Source organism: Paroedura picta, chromosome 7 (genome assembly GCF_049243985.1).
Source record: "Paroedura picta isolate Pp20150507F chromosome 7, Ppicta_v3.0, whole genome shotgun sequence".
In the NCBI taxonomy this organism is placed as follows: Eukaryota; Metazoa; Chordata; class Lepidosauria; order Squamata; family Gekkonidae; genus Paroedura; species Paroedura picta.
In genome coordinates, this window is record NC_135375.1 from 103,687,687 (window position 1) to 103,707,854 (window position 20,168).

The 20,168-nt window shown below is 46.7% G+C and overlaps 1 protein-coding gene across 1 annotated transcript; it reads right to left on the bottom strand.

The window, feature by feature from the left end:
- Positions 1 to 305: 305 nt before the first annotated feature.
- LOC143841881 (olfactory receptor 10AC1-like) lies at positions 306 to 1,459 on the bottom strand. Its single transcript, XM_077346453.1, has one exon. The coding sequence runs from the start codon at positions 1,457 to 1,459 to the stop codon at positions 482 to 484; it is 978 nt and encodes a 325-aa protein (XP_077202568.1). The 3' UTR covers positions 306 to 481.
- Between the last annotated feature and the right edge of the window lie 18,709 nt (positions 1,460 to 20,168).

Genomic DNA, 20,168 nt, shown 5'->3' on the forward strand with positions numbered 1-20,168 from the left:
GCCAGCTGGTTAACCTTGAGCTCATCACCATCCTAGAGATGTTCTCACACAGCAGTCCCATCAGAGCTCTCCTCTCAGCCACACGTACCTCACAGGGTGTCTGTTGTGGTGAGAGGAAGGGAAGGTGATTGTAAGCTGCTTTGAGACTCCTTTGGGTAGAGAAAAGCAGGGTTAAAACTCTTCTTATTCTTGATTTCAACAACGGAGTTAAAAAAAAACTCTCCAGGAATGATCAAACAAAGGGACTGTTATAGAACTTAAGTGCTTTAAAAAAAAACATTCAAAAATGTTGAAGGAAGTTCATGCAGTGCAAAAGGCCATGGAGAAAACAGAGGCAGTGTTTGACATTTTCACACTGATTCAGAGATAGCTCATTAACAGAAGGAAATTCGCTGTATGAAATCTCAATCACTGTACCTCTTCATATGAAATTGGGCCAACAACAAATAAAATCTGGTTTTGAATGGTAACGTGAAAATCTTCATGGCTGAGACCTACACTTTAAGATGTCCCAGTTGGGCCGGGCCACTTTCTTCTGCAGCAATTTCCTCACCGCCCCTTTGATCTCCTTGTTCCGGAGACTGTAAATCAGAGGGTAAAGCAAGGGGGTGATGTTGGTGTAGAACAGAGACAGCATTTTGTCTCGTTTTGGGGAGTAACTGGACTTGGGCCGGACGTACATGAAAGAGGCGCAGCCGTAGTGCAAGAGGGCAACGGCCAGGTGGGAGGCGCAGGTGGAGAAAGCCTTGCCCCGCCCGGCAGAGTCCCGGATCCGCAGCACAGCGGCGGTGATGTACGAGTAGGAGACGAGGATGAGCACAAAAGGGAGCAAGAGGACGATGATGCAGGCAGCCAGAAGGGGAAGTTCACTGGTGTAGCTCTTGGTGCAGGCCAGGTGGAGCAGAGCAGGGATGTCACAGAAGAAGTGGTTGATGCGATGGGAGCGGCAGAAGGGCAGGCGGAAGACAGCCACGGTCAGGCCCAGGGAGACGGCGAAGCCCCCGAGACAGCAGATCACGGCCAGGTGGAGGCAGAACTCCTGGCTCATCATGACTGCGTAGTGCAGCGGCCGGCAGATGGCGACATAGCGATCGTAGGACATGGCAAGCAGGAGAAAACATTCGGCCCCTCCCAGAGCTGCAAAGAAGTACATTTGGGTCGCACAACCCACAAAGGAAATGGGGTTCCCCACTGGGGTGACGAGGTCGGCCAGCGTCCTGGGAACAATGACGAGGGTGTAGCAGAGCTCGATGGCAGAGAGCTGGCAGAGGAAGAGGAGCATGGGCGGGCGGGTGTGCTCAGTGGCCACAGCCAGGAGAATAAGAAGGTTTCCTGCCAGAGTAGCCAAGAGCACCGTGAAGAAGACGAAAAAGAGGAGGCCCCGCAGGTGGTGTAGATCAGAGAATCCTAGCAGCACAAATCCCACGGCTGCATTAGATGTACGGTTACTTCTGTCCATGCCCTTTCCACAACTATTCCTGCAAGAAAATAAATGGGAAGCTGAAGCATAATTCTAGGAAGTTTTAAATGTCTATCGATTTCAATACAAGCCTGGATAGCTCAGCTGAGCCATAGCTTGTTTGAGCTTGGGGATTAAGCAGGGTCAAGCATGGTCCATAAGAAGTTCTTATAACCCACTTTCGTCTACCCTAAGGAGTTTCAAAGTGACCTTTCCCTTCCTCTGCCCTCAATGGGCACCTTGTGAAGGAGGCAGGACTGAGAGGCAGGACTGAGACAGACAGTACCTGGAAAATCAGGTTCTGAGTTCTCTTAGAGCAACAGTTAAAGGCAAAGGTATCCCCTGTGCAAGCACCGGGTCATGTCTGACCCTTGGGGTGACGCCCTCCAGCGTTTTCATGGCAGACTCAATACGGGGTGGTTTGCCAGTGCCTTCCCCAGTCATTACCGTTTACCCCCCAGCAAGCTGGGTACTCATTTTACCGACCTCGGAAGGATGGAAGGCTGAGTCAACCTTGAGCCGGCTGCTGGGATTGAACTCCCAACCTCATGGGCAGACAGCTTCAGACAGCATGTCACTGCCTTACCACTCTGTGCCGCAAGAGGCTGTAGAGCAACAGTTAAAAGGTAAAGGTAAAGGTATCCCCTGTGCAAGCACCGAGTCATGTCTGACCCTTGGGGTGACGCCCTCCAGCATTTTCTTGGCAGACTCAATACGGGGTAGTTTGCCAGTGCCTTCCCCAGTCATGACCGTTTACCCCCCAGCAAGCTGGCTACTCATTTTACCGACCTCGGAAGGATGGAAGGCTGAGTCAACCTTGAGCCGGCTGCTGGGATTGAACTCCCAGCCTTGTGGGCAAAGCTTTCAGACGGCTGCCTTACCACTCTGCGCCACAAGAGGCTCTTAGAGCAACAGTTAGTGAGGGGTTAAAAATCCTTACTGGGCAGACAAGAACCAGAGCAACAGCTGCTCGGAGTCCCATGACTGGACAGCCACAGCTGGGTGGGAGTTAGAAGACAGAGTTTTCTATTGAGAGCTAATCCACACAGTGTCTGAACAACCAGAGCAGTTATTTGGCACTGAGAATTTGGTTAGTCAGGTGACCATTCCCCAATTAGACTCAAGTGGAAGGTGACTCCTTCTAAGAAAGAGGAGGAACCTTGCCTAATTAGAAAGAGGAAATCAAGGGAGTATTTTCTAAGATACTTGTGGGGAGGGGGAGCTTCAGTTACCTCAGAAGGCATTGGGAGACTCATTCATCCAGGAAGGGAGAAAGTTGTGAAACAAACACAGAATACCCAATTTAAAGGAAGTGTGTGTGGGAAGGTTTAGGGGGATTCCAGAAGACAAAGATAAAAGAAAAACAAACATGCTTTGAGGACAGTGGCAAAACCTCTCAGGCTATACATCTGTAACTCACTCTACACTCACTCTACACAAGCCTACCCTTGTCCCTGACCTGGAAGTTACAACTGGTGCAAAATGTGAGGGTCCTCATGGGAACATCTTGGAGGGCCCATATCCAGCCAATGCTGAGGCAGCTGCATTGGTTACCACTTATGGCATGGATCAGGTTCAAGGTTTCGGTGTTAACCTTTAAGGCCATCTGTGGTCTGAGCCCCTCATAAACGTAGGACCGCCTGTCTCCTTATGCCCCTTGCATATCTTACTCTGCTACCATGTGGAATCAGCCTGAGGGAACAACAGGTCTTTTGTGAGGGAAAATATACCTCACAGTGGGTAAGTGTGTAGGGGCTACCATCATAAATGTCTGAGAGAACTGTGACTGGCCCAGATCAGTCAGCAGGCTTCATGTAGAGGAGTAGGGAATCAAACCCAGTTCTCCCAATTAGAGTCTGCTTTACTTAACCACTATACCACCATTATACCCAGTACTTGGCTATAAGATCACCAAGGGAAGATGAAGGCTGCTACACAAGGAATTAAAATAGCAAACAATTTCTGCTCTTGCCTGGAAAACCATGAGGAAGGGGTTGTGCTGGGAAAATTTAGCAGAGCCTCATGGAAATAAAACAGCACATTGAGATGTATGTTTAGCTTCTAAGTTTTACTACAAAATAGGGGAGGTTTACATAGAAAGAAAACAACAGCCTAACTCAGGGACTGTTTCTGCATGAGGAATCTGCCCCTGGACAGCCTCTGGGTGTTGGCGGGTTTTAGAGTCCTCTCAACATGATGTTGTCTGTATCCCAAGGCTGTCCAGGGGCTGGACTGAGTTTTGGTCCATCTGCCTCAAGATGAGGGAAATCGCCCAAACTGGATTTGCCTTCTCCTATCATGCTTCTCATCAGGGGGCAACCAGGAGCAAGCCCGTATGGAGGGGGAAAGGCATGATAGTCTCTGTAGGGTTAGTCTTGCACTTGCCCTCCCCTCTCCATTTCCTGCTCTGAAATCTTTTTTTAAAAATTGCCGTAGTCTGCATTGCTGCAGGACCGCAAGCTACTTTGTCAAAGTTAAAATAAAAATCTTTTGTAAAGTATCCATGGTCTTTTTGGGACCAGGCAGATAAAACACAGTCTCATTTGTATTTTCTGGTGATGGGGAATGAACAAGAGGGGGGCATGTTATGAAGCAGCCCTCTTCCGATCAGCCAGGTGTCCATATACTTTGTTTGAAGCCCACTGTTTACACAAAATCATTCTTCGGGGTCCAGTTTCCATCCTCTCACAATTCTACCCAGACATAATTAGAGTCCAAAACACCACAAATCCCGAAGGGGGGGGGGAATGCTGGTATTTCTCTGTAGCAACATGGAAGTGTTAATTTAATGATATTTGCAAAACCCAACTGGTTGCCATGAGTCGGTTGTGACTTGACAGCACATTCTTCATATTTAAATATTTATATCTACTTTGCACCCCATGAGGAGAAAAAGTGGCTTACAACAAAACCTGTATAATTTAACCAAACAAATGGAAAAAATATAGTACCGTATTTGCCTGCATATAAGACGACTAGGTGTATAAGACGACCCCCCAACATTTCCACTCAAAATATAGAGTTTGTTACATTACATTACAGTACTATAGGCCACTATGGGCAGCTATGTCTATCCCAACTGAAGTGCACCCGGCGTATAGGACGACCCCCCCCACTTGGAGGCATGTTTTTCAGGGGGGAAAAGTAGTCTTATACGCCAGCAAATACTGTATATATTTTAGGAAGCATGATCTTATAGAAATAAACAGCTTTAAAGGGGAATTAAATAGATTCCATGGAGGATATTTCTATCAATGTCTCCTAGGCATGGAGACTGAGGGGAACCTCCACATTCAGAGGCACTATAGCTCTGACTTCTGGAGCCAGGAGGCAAGAGCAGGGCAAGGTCTTGTCCTCTATGTCCTGTTGTTGGTCTTCGAGAGGAATTGGCTGGCCACTGAGTGGAACAGGATTCTTATCAGAGGAAGGCCTCAGCACAGAGGGGTAAAACACAAGTGACTTCCTGCTTGTAAATGCAGGATGGTAAATCTTGTGTTTGTAGCCCTTCTCACAGGGAGACCCCCTCTCGTGTTTTGCTCTCTACCGGGTTGCGGCTTTTTGCCTCTTGACGAGGCTGCAAGAGAAAGCAACATGAACTTCTCCCTCTGCTCCTTGGCTTGTCAGCAGTTTTCCCATGGTCTGAAACTTTCTCCCCCCCCCCCCAGCTCCGAAATTATTTGTTTGTTTGTTTTTAAAGCACATCCGCATTGCTATGCGGTAATGCCACAACAGAAATGCATTTATAATAGAAATCAACACTGCCCCGTTTCTATGGAGAAACACCAGAATGATGCAGCATCCCCCCACCCCTCTGGAATTTTTCTGAGACCCTGAACATGATAACTGGAGCCCAAAAAGAAATTTTGTGAAAATGGTTGGCTTTAAAACAAGGTGCTCAGAACCCTCTATGATTGGGAGAAAACTGCCAGATCACCCCCTCCTCTTTCCCAGCTCACCATCTCCAGAAAACAAAACGGGACTGTTTTTACCTGTCCCAGTTGTTTGTGGTCACGCTGCAACGCAGACCATGCTATTTTTAAAAAATTACTCAGAGCAGGAAATGGAGAGGGGAGGATGGGTGCAAGGGTGGGACAAAGCTGGCCAGACTATTGTACATTTCCCCTTGTATACGGTCTTATCTCTGGTTGCTTACTGGTTGTTCATCGGTGGTTCACATAATTTAGGGGGTAAACCCAGTTTTGGTGATTCCCAAAATCGCAGGTTAAAAATGGCCAAATCATGACCCAGCTATTGGACAGCCTCAGGATTTTGGCAACATCATGTGGAGGAGGCTCTATATACTGCCGACATGCAAAGGCTGTCCAGGAGCTTTTCCCCCATGCGGAAATGAACGAGTTTTTAACAAGGGTACCCTAATTGGATCTTTTCATATCCTAGAAGCTAAGCAGGTTTGGCTCTGGTTAGTACTTGGATGGGAGACCAGCAAAGGAATTCAATGTTTGTAACAACAGACCCATAAAATGACCAACTACCTCTGAATGACTCAGGGTTGCCATAAGTCAGCAGCAACTTGAAAGAAAGAAAGAAAGAAAGAAAGAAAGAAAGAAAGAAAGAAAGAAAGAGGGAGGGAGGGAGGGAGGGAGGGAGGGGGGAGGAGGAACCATCAAATCCAACATCTCCTTAAGTGAAAATAGCTTGCTTAAGTGGGTGGCTATGTTAGTCTGAAGCAGCAGAATAAAGTATGAGTCCAGTGGCACCTTTTAGACCAACCAATTTTCATTCAGCTTTGTTGGACTTAAAATGCCAGCAGACTCTTTGTTCTGCTCCTTAGGTGAAGAAAAGTTAATTTCTTGATAGAATGTACAGTATTGATGTAACATTGACCTGCAGTATCTACGAGCCTGGAAATCCATACGTTCCCACTCTATTAGGTTACCGATTTAGAACAAAGCAGGGCATTACATAAAATGAAGTAAATTTTCCAGTATAACAAATGGACCATGCCCAACCCACATGGGGATTGCCCCTTAAGGTTGAGGAACCAAATGTCAACACACTCACACAAAATATGAGTGAAGATGTGGTTATGTTTGTTGGCAATTGCAATGCCGTGGCAAACATTACAGTGATTATAGAACGTTTTACAGGGGCTATATCTGTTGCAGATCTGGTCAGATGTCCAGAGGATACCTCTGTCACATCCTGGTTCCAATTCAGGGCTCCTGCTCTAGACCATCCTAATAACAAAGTCCGTGAACTGTACAGACTAGCTACTGAGCTCCTTCGGCATTCCTCCCTCTACGAGGTTATTTGGAGTTATTACCCCCAAACAGTATTATTTCTTCAAAAGTCTTGTAAAAAATATCTGAGATCCCTGTGCTTATCCATTCAAGTGACTTACTGCTCCCAAATGCAATTACACAGTAGGTCAGTATATTTATCCCATGTTGGAGATGCTGGTGTGCCTAGAGCTACCCAGGGAAGGCTCAAAACCAAGTAGTTCCTGATTCCTACTTTATTGCTCTTAGGCCTCCAACTCTATCACCCCATAGGGTTTTTAACGCAAGAGACATTCAGAGGTGATTTGCCATTGCCTGACTCTGCACAGGGACCCCGGATTTCACTGGTGGTCTCCTCTTCTAATACTACCAGGGACAACCCTCCTTACCTTCCAACCTTCCAACGTTTATTTGTTTATTGATGCTTAGATTTCTATAACTGCCCCTCCCAGCATAGCTGGCTCAGGGCAGTTTACAACATTTATGTTACAGAATGAATTTAAAAACGTTAAATTAAAACCATTTTAACAGTTAACGCTGTTTAAAAAAATCAAATAAACATAGAACCACAATAACCAGTGTTTACAGTTTTGCCTTTTAAGAAGAAGAGGAGGAGGAGGAGGAGGAGGAGATCCTTAGGGCTGATCCTGCGTAGAGCAGGGGGTTGGACTAGATGGCCTGTATGGCCCCTTCCAACTCTATGATTCTATGATTCTATGAGAAGAAGGAGAATAAGAATGAGAACGAGGAGGAGGAGGAGGATATGAGGAGGAGGAAGAGGAGAAGAGGAGGAGGAGAAGGAGTAGTAGTAGTAGTTAGTTTTTATACCCCACTTTTCAGTTTGGGCACAGTGACTTTCCCCCTGCCCCATAGTTCAATGGAGGGATCCATCAGTACATTATAAAGACTGGTAGGTACTTCTATGAAAAGCTGCCTTGGAAGGGAGTGATGCAGTGGAGAAACAGCGGCATGCATGTGTGATGTATGTGCACATACATGTTCACATGTGTCCACTGGTTTCTCACTGCAATCTCCCCCAGGTTTTAGATACATTTTTGTCTTGGACTTACCTCAGTCACATCTCACGCAGGAAGAGATAAGGAATTTCTCCCCTCAGCAATTTCTTTTTGTTCAGTTGTGTTGAGGAACCACGCACCTCTCTGCCCACCCCTGCCCCCACCCCACAGTCCCCCCCCCTCTTTGTGGTTCCTCTTGCTTTCTGGCTCCTTATATCTGATTTGTGAAAGAGGTTGAGCCTCCCCCATCCCTCAGCTTTCCTTGCCCTCCCTGGAGGATCCTAAGTAGAAAGGTGCCTCTGTTGTACCTAAGGAAAAAGATTTTGTTGTTTACTTGTTAATGAGGATTTTTTAAAAAGTTCTTAAGAAACCTAATGGCTCAGTGGGGACAGAGGCAGTGTTTCATTTTTAAACTTAATAAAATTCAATATTTGGGCTATCATTTTTATTTTAGGATAACTCAAGCTTTCTCAACCAGGGTTTCATGAAACCTGAGGTTTCTTGACAGCCCTGGAAGGGTTTCCCAAATGTGTAAAAGTTAATTATTTTAAAATATATTTTAAAAATCTGTTATTGGGTGATCTCACCATATGTGGCCTTGTTGACCTGCCCCCCCCAAATGGCCAGTAATGAGCCTGCAGGCAGTGGGAAGGGGAGGGGCCCCAGGTGGGCGTGTCCACAGCTCTTCTTCCAAACCCTATTCTTCATGATGTTTCTGGGGTTTCTCACAGCCTCAAGAAGGCTTCAAGGGTTTCTCATTGGTAAAAAAGTTGAGAAAGGCTGGGATAACTATTCTGTTTTGTAGCAGACTTTGGAAAGGTACAAAGCTGCTTGAATTTGTTCTCTCCTGATGTGCATGTCTATTAAAATGACAAACAGCCCTTCTGCCAGAAGATAAAAGCCAAACATTTTCTATAATGCCACCTTACATGAATAACAGCCCATCACCCTTCCTCACCCTCACCTCCCTTGTGAGGATAAAATAGGATTGCCACCTTGAGCTTCTTAGAACACCATAAAGGTGTCATGTTGGAATCCTTTGACTGAATGGCTGGGATCATTGGTCCAAGTGGCTTCATTACAAGAACCGTATTGTAGGTTTCCCAGCCCCAGGTTAGGAAATTCCTGGAGATGTGGGCATGTAACTTGGGGAGGATGGGGTTTGGAAAGGGAGAGACCTCAGTGGTGAATAATACCAAAGAGCCGACCCTCCAAAGCAACCATTCTATCCAGGGGAATTTTACGGCAGTTCCCACCACCATTCAGAATAGACAATACTGACCTTGAGAGGTCAATGGCTCAATATAAGGCAGCTTAATTTAGGAAGGGGCGATGTTTTTTTGGCAGAGCTTCTGCTTTGCGTGCAAGGTCCCAGGTTCAATTTCCTGCAACACCAGTTTAAAAGCTAAATTTCTTGTTCAAACCATGACAATTCAGGCACCTTGTGACATCTGTTCTAATATAGTATAGCCTGTTCCTTCTGGCTTAATTCTTCTGGCCTTCCTTTTATTCTTAGCTGGGATAGATCAATACTACTGAAGCCCTGTAGGGCAGAAGAAGAGAGAGAGAGAAGGAAGAATTCCTCCAAAATACAGCCATGTACTAATTACAGTTTTATGGGAATGAAAAGGCACACTTAGGATAGACAACAACCCAAGGAATACGCTGAATCTGACATTTTGGATACTATTTTACTTTTAGCCCATAAAAGGTATTTCGGGTAATAGAATATTCCACAAGTTTCCCACCCCAGAGAACACAACTCATGCAAAGTCTTTTTAATTACTATGTTAAGATACTATGCCCCCTTCAAGGATCGCTGCCTTGTTGTGGCAAGGGGGCTTGCGTAGTTCAGTGAAGCTATGAGCTATGCCGTGCAGGGCCACCCAAGACGGACAGGTCATAGCTGAGAGCTCTGACAAAAGGTGATCCACTGGAGAAGGCAATGGCAAACCACTCCAGTATCTTTGCCATGAAAACTCTATGGACAGTTCCAATAGGCATAACGATATGACGCTGGAAGATGAGCCCCTCAGGTCGGAAGGTGTCCAATATGCTACTGGGGATGAGCAGACGGCTAGTACGAGTAGCGCCAGAATGAATGAAGCGGCTGGGCCAAAGCCGAAAGGACGCTCAGTTGTGGAAGTAACTGGTGGCGAAAAGACAGTCCGATGCTGTAAAGATTTTTATTCCATAGGAACCTGGAACGTCAGATCCATGAATCAAGGCAAGCTGGACGTGGTTAAACAAGAAATGAGAAGACTGAACATCGACATTTTAGGAATCAGTGAACTAAAATGGACAGGAATGGGTGAATTTAATTCAGATGACCATCAGGTATACTACTGTGGACAAGAATCTCGCAGAAGAAATGGAGTAGCCTTCATAATCAATAAGAGAGTAGGAAAAGCAGTCTTGGGATACAATCCCCAAAATGACAGAATGATCTCAGTTCGAATCCAAGGCAAACCATTCAACATCACAGTGATCCAGGTCTACGCCCCAACCACTGCTGCTGAAGAGGATGAAGTTGATCAGTTCTATGAAGCCCTACAACACCTTCTAGAAGCAACGCCCAAAAATGATGTGCTTATCATCATGGGGGATTGGAATGCTAAAGTAGGAAGCCAAAAGATAACCGGGATAACAGGCAAGTTTGGCCTTGGAGTACAAAATGAAGCAGGGCACAGGCTGGTAGAATTTTGTCAAGAGAATACAATGGTCATAGCAAACACTCTTTTCCAGCAACCCAAGAGACGACTCTACACATGGACATCACCAGACGGTCAACACAGAAATCAGATTGACTATGTGCTCTGCAGCCAAAGATGGAAAAGTTCTATCCAGTCAATAAAAACAAGACCAGGAGCTGATTGTGGTTCAGATCATGAGCTTCTTGTTGCAAAATTTAGGCTTAAATTGAAGAAAGTAGGGAAAAGCACTAGGCCACTCAGGTATGAACTAAATCATATCCCTGACGAATACACAGTGGAGGTGACAAATAGATTTAAGGAATTAGATCTGATAGACAGAGTGCCTGAAGAACTATGGACGGAGGTTCGCAACATTGTACAAGAGGTAGCAACTAAAACCATCCCAAAGAAAAAGAAATGCAAGAAATCAAAATGGCTGTCTGAGGAAGCTTTACAAATAGCTAAGGAGAGAAGGGAAATGAAAGGCAAGGGAGAAAGAGAAAGATACACCCAATTGAATGCAGAATTCCAGAGAAAAGCTAGAAGAGATAAGAATGCCTTCTTAAATGAACAGTGCAAACAAATAGAAGAAAACAATAGAATGGGGAGGACCAGAGATCTTTTCAAGAAAATTGGAGATATGAAGAGAATGTTTCATGCAAAGATGGGTATGATAAGGGACCAAAATGGTAGGGACCTCACAGAAGCAGAAGAGATCAAACAAAGGTGGCAAAATTATACAGAAGAACTATACAAGAGCGAGCTTAACATCCCTGATGACCACAATGGGGTAGTTACTGACCTGGAGCCAGACATCCTGGAATGTGAAGTCAAATGGGCCTTAGGAAGTCTGAGCAACAATAAAGCTAGTGGTAGTGACAGCATTCCAGTTGAACTATTCAAAATCTTAAAGGACGATGCAGTAAAAGTGCTACACTCAATATGCCAGCAAATTTGGAAAACTCAACAATGGCCACAGGATTGGAAAAGGTCAGTTTACATTCCAATCCCAAAGAAGGGCAATGCCAAAGAATGTTCAAACTACCGCACCATCGCACTAATTTCTCATGCTAGCAAAGTTATGCTCAAAATCCTACAAGCTAGGCTCCAGCAATATGTGGACCGAGAACTTCCAGAAGTACAGGCAGGATTTCGAAGAGGCAGAGGAACTAGAGATCAAATTGCCAACATACGCTGGATCATGGAGAAAGCTAGGGAGTACCAGAAGAACGTCTACTTCTGCTTCATTGACTATGCTAAAGCCTTTGATTGTGTGGAGCACAACAAATTGTGGCAAGTTCTTAAAGAGATGGGAATACCAGAGCATCTTATTTGTCTCTTGAGAAATTTATATGCAGGTCAAGAAGCAACAGTGAGAACTGAACATGGAATCACTGACTGGTTCAAAATTGAGAAAGGAGTTCGGCAAGGCTGTATACTATCGCCTTGCCTATTTAACTTGTATGCAGAGCACATCATGAGAAATGCGGGATTAGAGGAGTCACAAATTGGGATCAAGATTGCAGGGAGAAATATCAACAACCTCAGATATGCAGATGATACCACTCTAATGGCAGAAAGTGAAGAGGAACTAAAGAGCCTGTTGATGCGGGTGAAGGAGGAGAGTGCCAAAGTTGGCTTGAAACTCAACATCAAGAAAACAAAGATCATGGCATCCGGCCCTCTCAATTCCTGGCAAATAGAAGGGGAAGAAATGGAGATAGTGACAGATTTTATTTTCCTGGGCTCCAAGATCACTGCAGATGGGGACTGCAGCAAAGAAATTAAAAGACGCTTGCTCCTGGGGAGGAAAGCTATGGCAAATCTAGACAGCATCCTAAAAAGCAGAGACATCACCCTGCCAACAAAAGTGCGTTTAGTCAAGGCTATGGTCTTCCCAGTTGCAATGTATGGCTGCGAAAGTTGGACCATAAGGAAGGCCGAGCGTCAAAGAATTGAGGCTTTTGAACTCTGGTGCTGGAGAAGACTCTTGCGAGTCCCTTGGACTGCAAGGCGAACAAACCAGTCAGTCCTAGAGGAGATCAGCCCTGACTGCTCTTTAGAAGGCCAGATCCTGAAGATGAAACTCAAATATTTTGGCCACCTCATGAGAAGGAAGGACTCCCTGGAGAAGAGCCTAATGCTGGGAGAGATCGAGGGCAAAAGAAGAAGGGGACGACAGAGAATGAGGTGGATGGATGGAGTCACTGAAGCAGTAGGTGCAAACTTAAATGGACTCCGGGGAATGGTAGAGGACAGGAAGGCCTGGAGGATCATTGTCCATGGGGTCGCGATGGGTCGGACACGACTTCGCACATAACAACAACAAAAAGATACTATGAGCCTCTTGTGGCGCAGAGTGGTAAGGCAGCCGTCTGAAAGCTTTGCCCATGAGGCTGGGAGTTTGATCCCAGCAGCCGGCTCAAGGTTGACTCAGCCTTCCATCCTTCCGAGGTCGGTAAAATGAGTACCCAGCTTGCTGGGGGGTAAACGGTAATGACTGAGGAAGGCACTGGCAAACCACCCCGTATTGAGTCTGCCATGAAAACGCTAGAGGGTGTCACCCCAAGGGTCAGACATGACCTGGTGCTTGCACAGGGGATACCTTTACCTTTACCTAAGATACTATGTTTCCCCCCCAAAAAAGTGTGAGCCAGTTTGTTGCAGTGGTTAAGAGCCATGAACTCTCATCTGGAGAACTGGGCTTGATTCCCCACCTCCATATGCAGGCGGTTGGTGTCCTTGAGCCAGTCACAGTTCTCTCAGACATACCTACCTCACAGGGCGTCTGTTGTGGGAGAAGAAGGATGGGTGATTGTTAGTCATTTTGAGACAACTTTGGATAGTAAAAAGTGCAGTTCAAAAACACCAGCATTTCTCTGATGACCCCTCTTTATAAATCAACGACCATCAACTTCACCAAAGAGAGACATATTCTTTGTATAGAATCAACAACAGATCAACAGAAAGTTCGGTTTTAATGTTATTATCTGTCTAATTATGATATCCCTAAAGAAATTGTGTGGTCTGGATCTGGGTGGTCAGGTGCTGTCAAACACAATGGTACATTCCTGTTTATTCAGGGTCCCCCCCCCACATTCCATGTATGTTTTTCTCCCTCTAGTAGTTGATTTGATATCCTAGAGGTTTATTTCCAGAATATCTCCTTGCAGATTTAAACTGCCGGGAGATATGCTTGAAATAAACTGTGTGGGGCCAATATACAGGGCACTACTGGACGTGGCTAGACATGGCATGGTCTGCCAGATAGGAACGACAGAGTGGGCATGGAAGGGGAGAGGGGGTTATAACCCAACCTGGGAGAATTATTCCAGCACTTCTGGGCCAGGGGAGGTATGGCGGTGGGAGGAGGTTCAATAATAGGGGGAGAGCGGCACACGCAGGTCCAGAAAGGCCCCGACCGTGGAAACACGGTAGGTGGCCTGGTCGATGTGCTCGCTGTCCTTCAAACCTCCGTCCCATCCCCAAATCTGTAGGAGAGAGGGCTAGGGCGGAGCCGGTGCTGATGCTATGCAACGCCAGGTCGATCAAGAACAAATCCTCAACCCTGCGGGACTATTTCGCAGGGCATGGGGTAGACCTGGCGTGCATCACCGAGAGCTGGGTGCGCGAAGGTGAAACAGTCGCCCTTAAAGATCTTGCGCCACCCGGCTTCTCGGTCCTCCATCAGCCCCGGCTCCATGGTAGGGGGGGTGGGGTGGCGATCCTAGTCCGGGACAGCTATGCCTTCAGGGCTCTCCCAGCACCATCGATCCCAGGAGTTGAATGTGTCGGCCTGACGTGGGAATCGGTCGAGACCGTGGCCATCTGGGCGGTGTACCGTTCACCCACTGCCCCGCCCGATGCCCTGCTGGGCCTGCTGGAGGCGGCGGCCGCCTGGACATTGCAGTTCCCCAAATTATTAATTTTGGGGGACTTTAATGTCCATGCGGATTCGTCGGCTCCAGGACTTGGCCTGGACCTGGTGTCGGCCATGGCGACACTGGGGTTCTCGCAATTTGTTGCTGGTCCCACTCATCAGGCTGGCCACACCCTGGATCTGATCTTTGGTGCTGGTGTTGAGATCGATCTGGTGGCTAACAACATCGTTCCGTGGTCTGACCACCATACCCTGAAGGCTCGCCTACGGATGCCACCCCTCCCCTGTTTGGGTGACGGACGCATTTTAGTCCGCCCACGGAGACTTATGGAATCCGAAGGATTCCTGAATGCTCTGCGGGACCCGATGCCCTCCGGTGTCTCGTTGGAGGCCTTGGTGGAGGACTGGCAGTCCCGCCTGTTGGCCGCCATTGACGAGATAGCTCCTGAGCGCCCTCTCCGCCCTCGCCTCAAGCAGGCCCCGTGGTTTACCGCGGAGCTTCGGGAGAGGAAGAGGGAGGTGAGACGGCTAGAGCGAGTGTGGCGGAAGACCCGCGACGAAGCTACAAGAACATCTCATCGCACGCTTATGAGGGCGTATGAGATGGCGGTGAAAGCGGCAAAGTGTGACTACTTTGCTGCGGAAATCGCGTCCGCTAGCTCTCGCCCAGCCCAATTATTTAGGATAGTTCGGACCCTTACTGCCCTCGAAGGAGGGCATCAAAATAGTAGTCAATTGGAACTAGGCTGCAAGGCTTTTGCGAGCTATTTTGCGGATAAGATCTTGTCGCTCCGTCGTGACCTTACTGCCACAGTTGATACAGTTCGTGAACTAGAAGCTCCGTGGCCGTTACGGGGGATCAGGTTTGATGGCTTCAGGCGGCTCTCTTTATCCGAAGTGGACAAATTGCTAGGGTCAGTGAGGGCGACCACTTGCCCCCTTGATCCCTGTCCGTCGTGGTTGCTTAAGATCAGCGACCCACGGATAGGTGTTCCCCTGAGGGAGATTATAAACCTCTCCCTTACATCGGGAGAATTCCCTCAGCGGCTCAAGGAGGCAGTGGTTCGCCCTCTTCTGAAAAAACCATCGCTGAATCCGCGGGACCCCGCCAGCTACCGCCCGGTATCGCATCTTGCATTCCTGGGCAAGGTGGTTGAGAGGGCCGCCGCGGACCAGCTCCTAGCATTTTTGGAGGAAACTTCGGCCCTTGATCCATACCAGTCTGGCTTCCGTCCTGGCCATGGGGTGGAGACTGTGCTGGTCGCCCTGACAGATGATCTCCGGCGCCAGCTGGACCGGGGCGGGTCGGCCATTCTCGTGCTATTAGACCTGTCAGCCGCATTTGATGTGGTTGACCACGAGCTCTTGGTTCACCGCCTCGCTGATACTGGGATTGGAAGGGTGGCTCTTAAATGGCTATCCTCCTTTCTAGAGAACAGATCACAGAGGGTCGCTGTGGGGGAGGAGTTATCCGACTCCTTTGCACTCCCATGTGGGGTGCCACAGGGAGCGGTGCTCTCCCCCACGTTATTTAACATCTATATGCGTCCCCTGGCTCAGCTGGTACGGAGTTATGGGCTTGGGTGTCACCAGTACGCTGATGATACCCAGCTCTATCTCTTGATGGATGGCCGGCCAGATCTCCCCCCAGAAAAATTCGCCAGTTGTTTGGAAGCAGTGGCTGGATGGATCAGGAAGAGCCGCCTGAGACTCAACCCCTCTAAGACGGAGGTCCTTTGGCTAGGCCGAAGGGAGCAGGAACAGGAAGCGCGTCTTCCCTGCCTGGACGGGGTACAATTGTCATCTGTGCCCCAAGCCAGGAATTTGGGAGTGATTCTGGATGCCTCACTTTCCATGGAGGCCCAGGTCACTAAGGTAGCCCGGACGGCGTTTCTCCATCTACGCCAAGCTCGGCTACTAGCGCCCTACCTGCCCCCGGAACACCTGGCAACTGTGATCCATGCAACGGTTACTTCTAGATTAGACTTCTGTAACTCGCTCTACGCGGGCCTACCCTTGTCTCTAACCCGGAAGTTACAGCTGGTACAGAATGCAGCTGCACGGGTCCTCACTAAATCATCTTGGAGGTCCCATGTTCAGCCTCTGCTGAAGCAGCTGCACTGGTTGCCAGTTTGTTTCCGGATCAGGTTCAAGGTTTTGGTACTAACCTTTAAGACTATACGCGGCTTGGGTCCTGCATACTTGAGGGACCGCCTATCTCCTTATGCCCCCCGCAGGGCACTTCGCTCTGCGGGTAAGAATCTGCTGATGATCCCAGGACCCCGGGAGGCACGCCTGGCCTCGACAAGGGCCAGGGCCTTTTCGGTCCTGGCCCCTACCTGGTGGAATGAGCTCCCTGAAGAGCTGCGGGCCCTGTCGGAGCTCTCTGAGTTCCGCAGAGCCTGCAAAACGGAGCTCTTCCGCCAGGCGTTTGTCTAAGGCCGGGTGATGGCCCGGGGCTAAGATCGGACCCCTCTCCCCGGAGGGGGGAGGCCAGTACTAAACTGACCTGGTTCCCCAGAGTGTTCCATCCTATGCCCAATTATCCTCCGTTCCCTTCTGCTCATCCAGTGGGCCTGTACGGGAATAGTTTTAATCGCCATCATTGTGACTTAGTCATTGTTTTAATGGGGTTTTAATGGGGTTTTAATGGGGAATTTTAATGGTTAATATATTGTATTTGTATTAAAATGTTGTGAACCGCCGCGAGCCGGTTTCCGAGAGCGGTGGTCATACAAATCAAATAAATAATAATAATAATAATAATAATAATAATAATAATAATAATAATAATAATAATAATAATAATAATTGACCACTAGAGGGTGCACAACACATGTGGAACAGACCCGCCTCGTCCCCACCCCCCACCCTGGCTGAAAAACCAGGAACTTACCAGCAAGTAAAATGAGAATGTGGACGCACCTAATGTATTCTGTAAGCATGAACAATTCTACAGCACAGCATGTATTTGAATTCACATTGCGATAGAAATTCCTAAAGATTTAAGAAATGAAAAACGCATGCAGTATTCAGTGAGCCAGCATAGCACAGTGCATAGTGTCAAACAAGGACTTAACCGACTTATTTGAATTCCCACTCTGCCAGGGAAGCTTTTTAGGTGAGCTTGGGCCAGTCATAGACTCTCAGCTGAACCTTCCTCATAGGAAAGATAACATGGAGGAGAGCAAACAGATGAAAGCTGCTTTGGGTGCCCATTGGGGAAACAAGAGAAGGTATAAATGAAGTAAATGAATGAATGAATATTCCGAATTAGGACACCAGCATAGGCAGAACCCTCCAGCTGCCCCTGTTGACTTGACCATCACTGCTGCTCAGCTGCATGGCAGGAGGAAAATCGTAAACAAAATGGGAAGTGGGCAATTGATGTTCCTGGCTTTTCTTAAACAGAACAAAATAGGAAGAAAAATAACACAACCTAACAATGGTGGCAAGTCTAGAGATAAGCATCTTTAAAAAGTTTCCAAATGTCTAAAAATATGTTGGTGTGCACTTGTCATCATCTAAATCAGTGGTCCCCAACCTTTTTATCACCAGAGACCAGTCAACGCTTGACAATTTTACTGAGGCCCGGGGGGGGGGTAGTCTTTTGCCGAGGGATGTCGCCGCCGCTGCCTGAGCCTCTGCTCCACTTGCTTTCCCACTGGCACCCCTGACTTCCCGCTGCCGACTTGGGGGCCCTGCAAGCAGCAGCTGCACAGTGCCATGCCGAGGGGGAGCCCCAGCCATGGTGGCCGCTGGAGAGCACCAAAGGTGAGCAGGTGGCAGAGTGGCTGGGCAGCCCCCAAGGCAGCAGCCGGGGAGGAGGATGAGGAGGAGCTGCAGCCCAGTGCTGACTGATCCACGGACCAATCCCGGTCCCCGGACTGGGGGTTGGGGACAGCTGATCTAAATGCTGTGTGTCCAAATGTTGATAAGGTCAAAAGTTTGTCAATCCAGTAGCTTTCTGGAGATGGGCATTTATCTCTTAAATTTTCAAATATAAGTGTTTTGGAAACAGTAAGTGCATAGAAAGTCCATTTTTGTTGATCTTTAGTCTCCAGGAGACAAGGACATGGTTTTTAAATGCCATACATATCCTTAAAGGTCAAATAATACTAATGTAACATTGATATGAGTAATTCCCGGCCCCAAAGAAGTACACCTGGCCTCAATCAGGGCCAGGGCCTTTTCAGTTCTGGCCCCAACCTGGCGGAATGAGCTCCCGAGTGAGCCACAGGCTCTGCAGGACCTTCCAGCATTCCGTAGGGCCTGCAAAACGGAACTCTTCTGCCAGGTCTATGGTTGAGGTGGGGGCAGTGGAGATAGATCGATGGCCCCCCCCCCTGGTGTCAAGCTGCAACTTCAGTTAACTTTTCTCTCCTTCCTCTTCCCGCTAGAGATAGGGGTGGGGTGGGGATAGGGGGTGGGTCTCTGCCATGTTGTTGGGTTTGTTGGTTTATTGTATGTTATACTTTTGTGTCCATTTTAATGGGGTTTTAAATGGGGCCTTTTAACTGGACATCTAACCCACCATGAGCCTGCTTAGGAGTGGTGGGTAACAAATATAACAACAACAACAACAACAATTCCTTCCTCAAAGACCAAATAACTGGACAAGCTAAAGCAAATGTCAAAGACATCTTGTATATATCAGCACTAACAATTAGACACTTATTCTTTTTACTAAAATGGTGGTATTGAGTCTAGTATAGCCTATCTAAATATATTTTGCTGAATTAGTTGCAGCTTAATATTTGCAATGAATATATAATTTAGGGATAGCCCATTTCTTCGGCAAAAGAGCTTATTCGATTTGTTCCTAAGACTTTGAACATCATATTTATTAATCAACATCAAATATTTATCCACAGATATTGTAGATTTGTTTTCTGAATTGATTCAATGAGATTGCCCTTTTAAAATTAAAACTTTTATTCAAGATTTTAAAACATAACATAAAATAATGCATAAGAAAAATACAGAATACCAAATAAGAAAAAAAGAAAAGAAGAGGTTTCCAATTTTATTTGTTATAAATAATCTATTATTTATTTAATCTACAATTATAAATCAGGTTATAGTATGATAGGATACAAAAGAATTTAAAACCAGTATTACAGCTTAGACTTTATTTGAACTTTAAGTCATTCTATCCCCATTTCTGAAGAAAAATATTCCTTATAGTTTACTCACACGTCTTAACAGGAATTCATGTCAGGATCAGGACTTCATTTCTAATGCTTAAAATCTTGCATTAAATCTTTCTTCCAAGGGTTAACCTGAAGATTATTAAAGGGTTCCTTTAAAAGAATGATGTCTACCTCACAGGAAAAACCTTTGACTGAAAAAAGCACTTATAAAAAGGGGGTCTATAGCATACTCCCCTTTGGCAAACAACATCAAATGAAGTAGCTATAAATATTGGCACATATTAAGAGAAAGTCCAGGGCGTGAGAATTGACCCAAGATTGGACTTAAAAAGGCAAGAGCCATCAGGAATCTATCTAAACACACAAATTCTCAGAAGAGAACATATTAGAGAATCTTGTGAGTGGCCATTTTAGGTGTAGAATTTTAGGTATGCTGATTTGCATGGTAAACTAAACATGTCCCCCCCCCCCCCAGGAATTAATATTGATATACAGCTTGCCACTTTTTCTAATTACAACAACAACAACAACAACAACACAACAATTTTCTTCCTTATTGTAACACGAAATGCTGTGTATATTTATGGATCTATCCATGCATTTTGAAATACATAGGCAAATCGAGTTGTCCTGTCAAATTAAGGATTTGTGAACATCGAACCAAGATTAGAAAATCTGTAATAGAGGTGCCTCTTGTTGGCACATTATTAATATCAAAGGTTTTTAA

Coding starts and splice junctions, on each gene's coding strand:
- LOC143841881 (XM_077346453.1), bottom strand. CDS start 1,459: ATGGACAGAAGTAACCGTACATCTAATGCAGCCGTGGGATTTGTGCTG.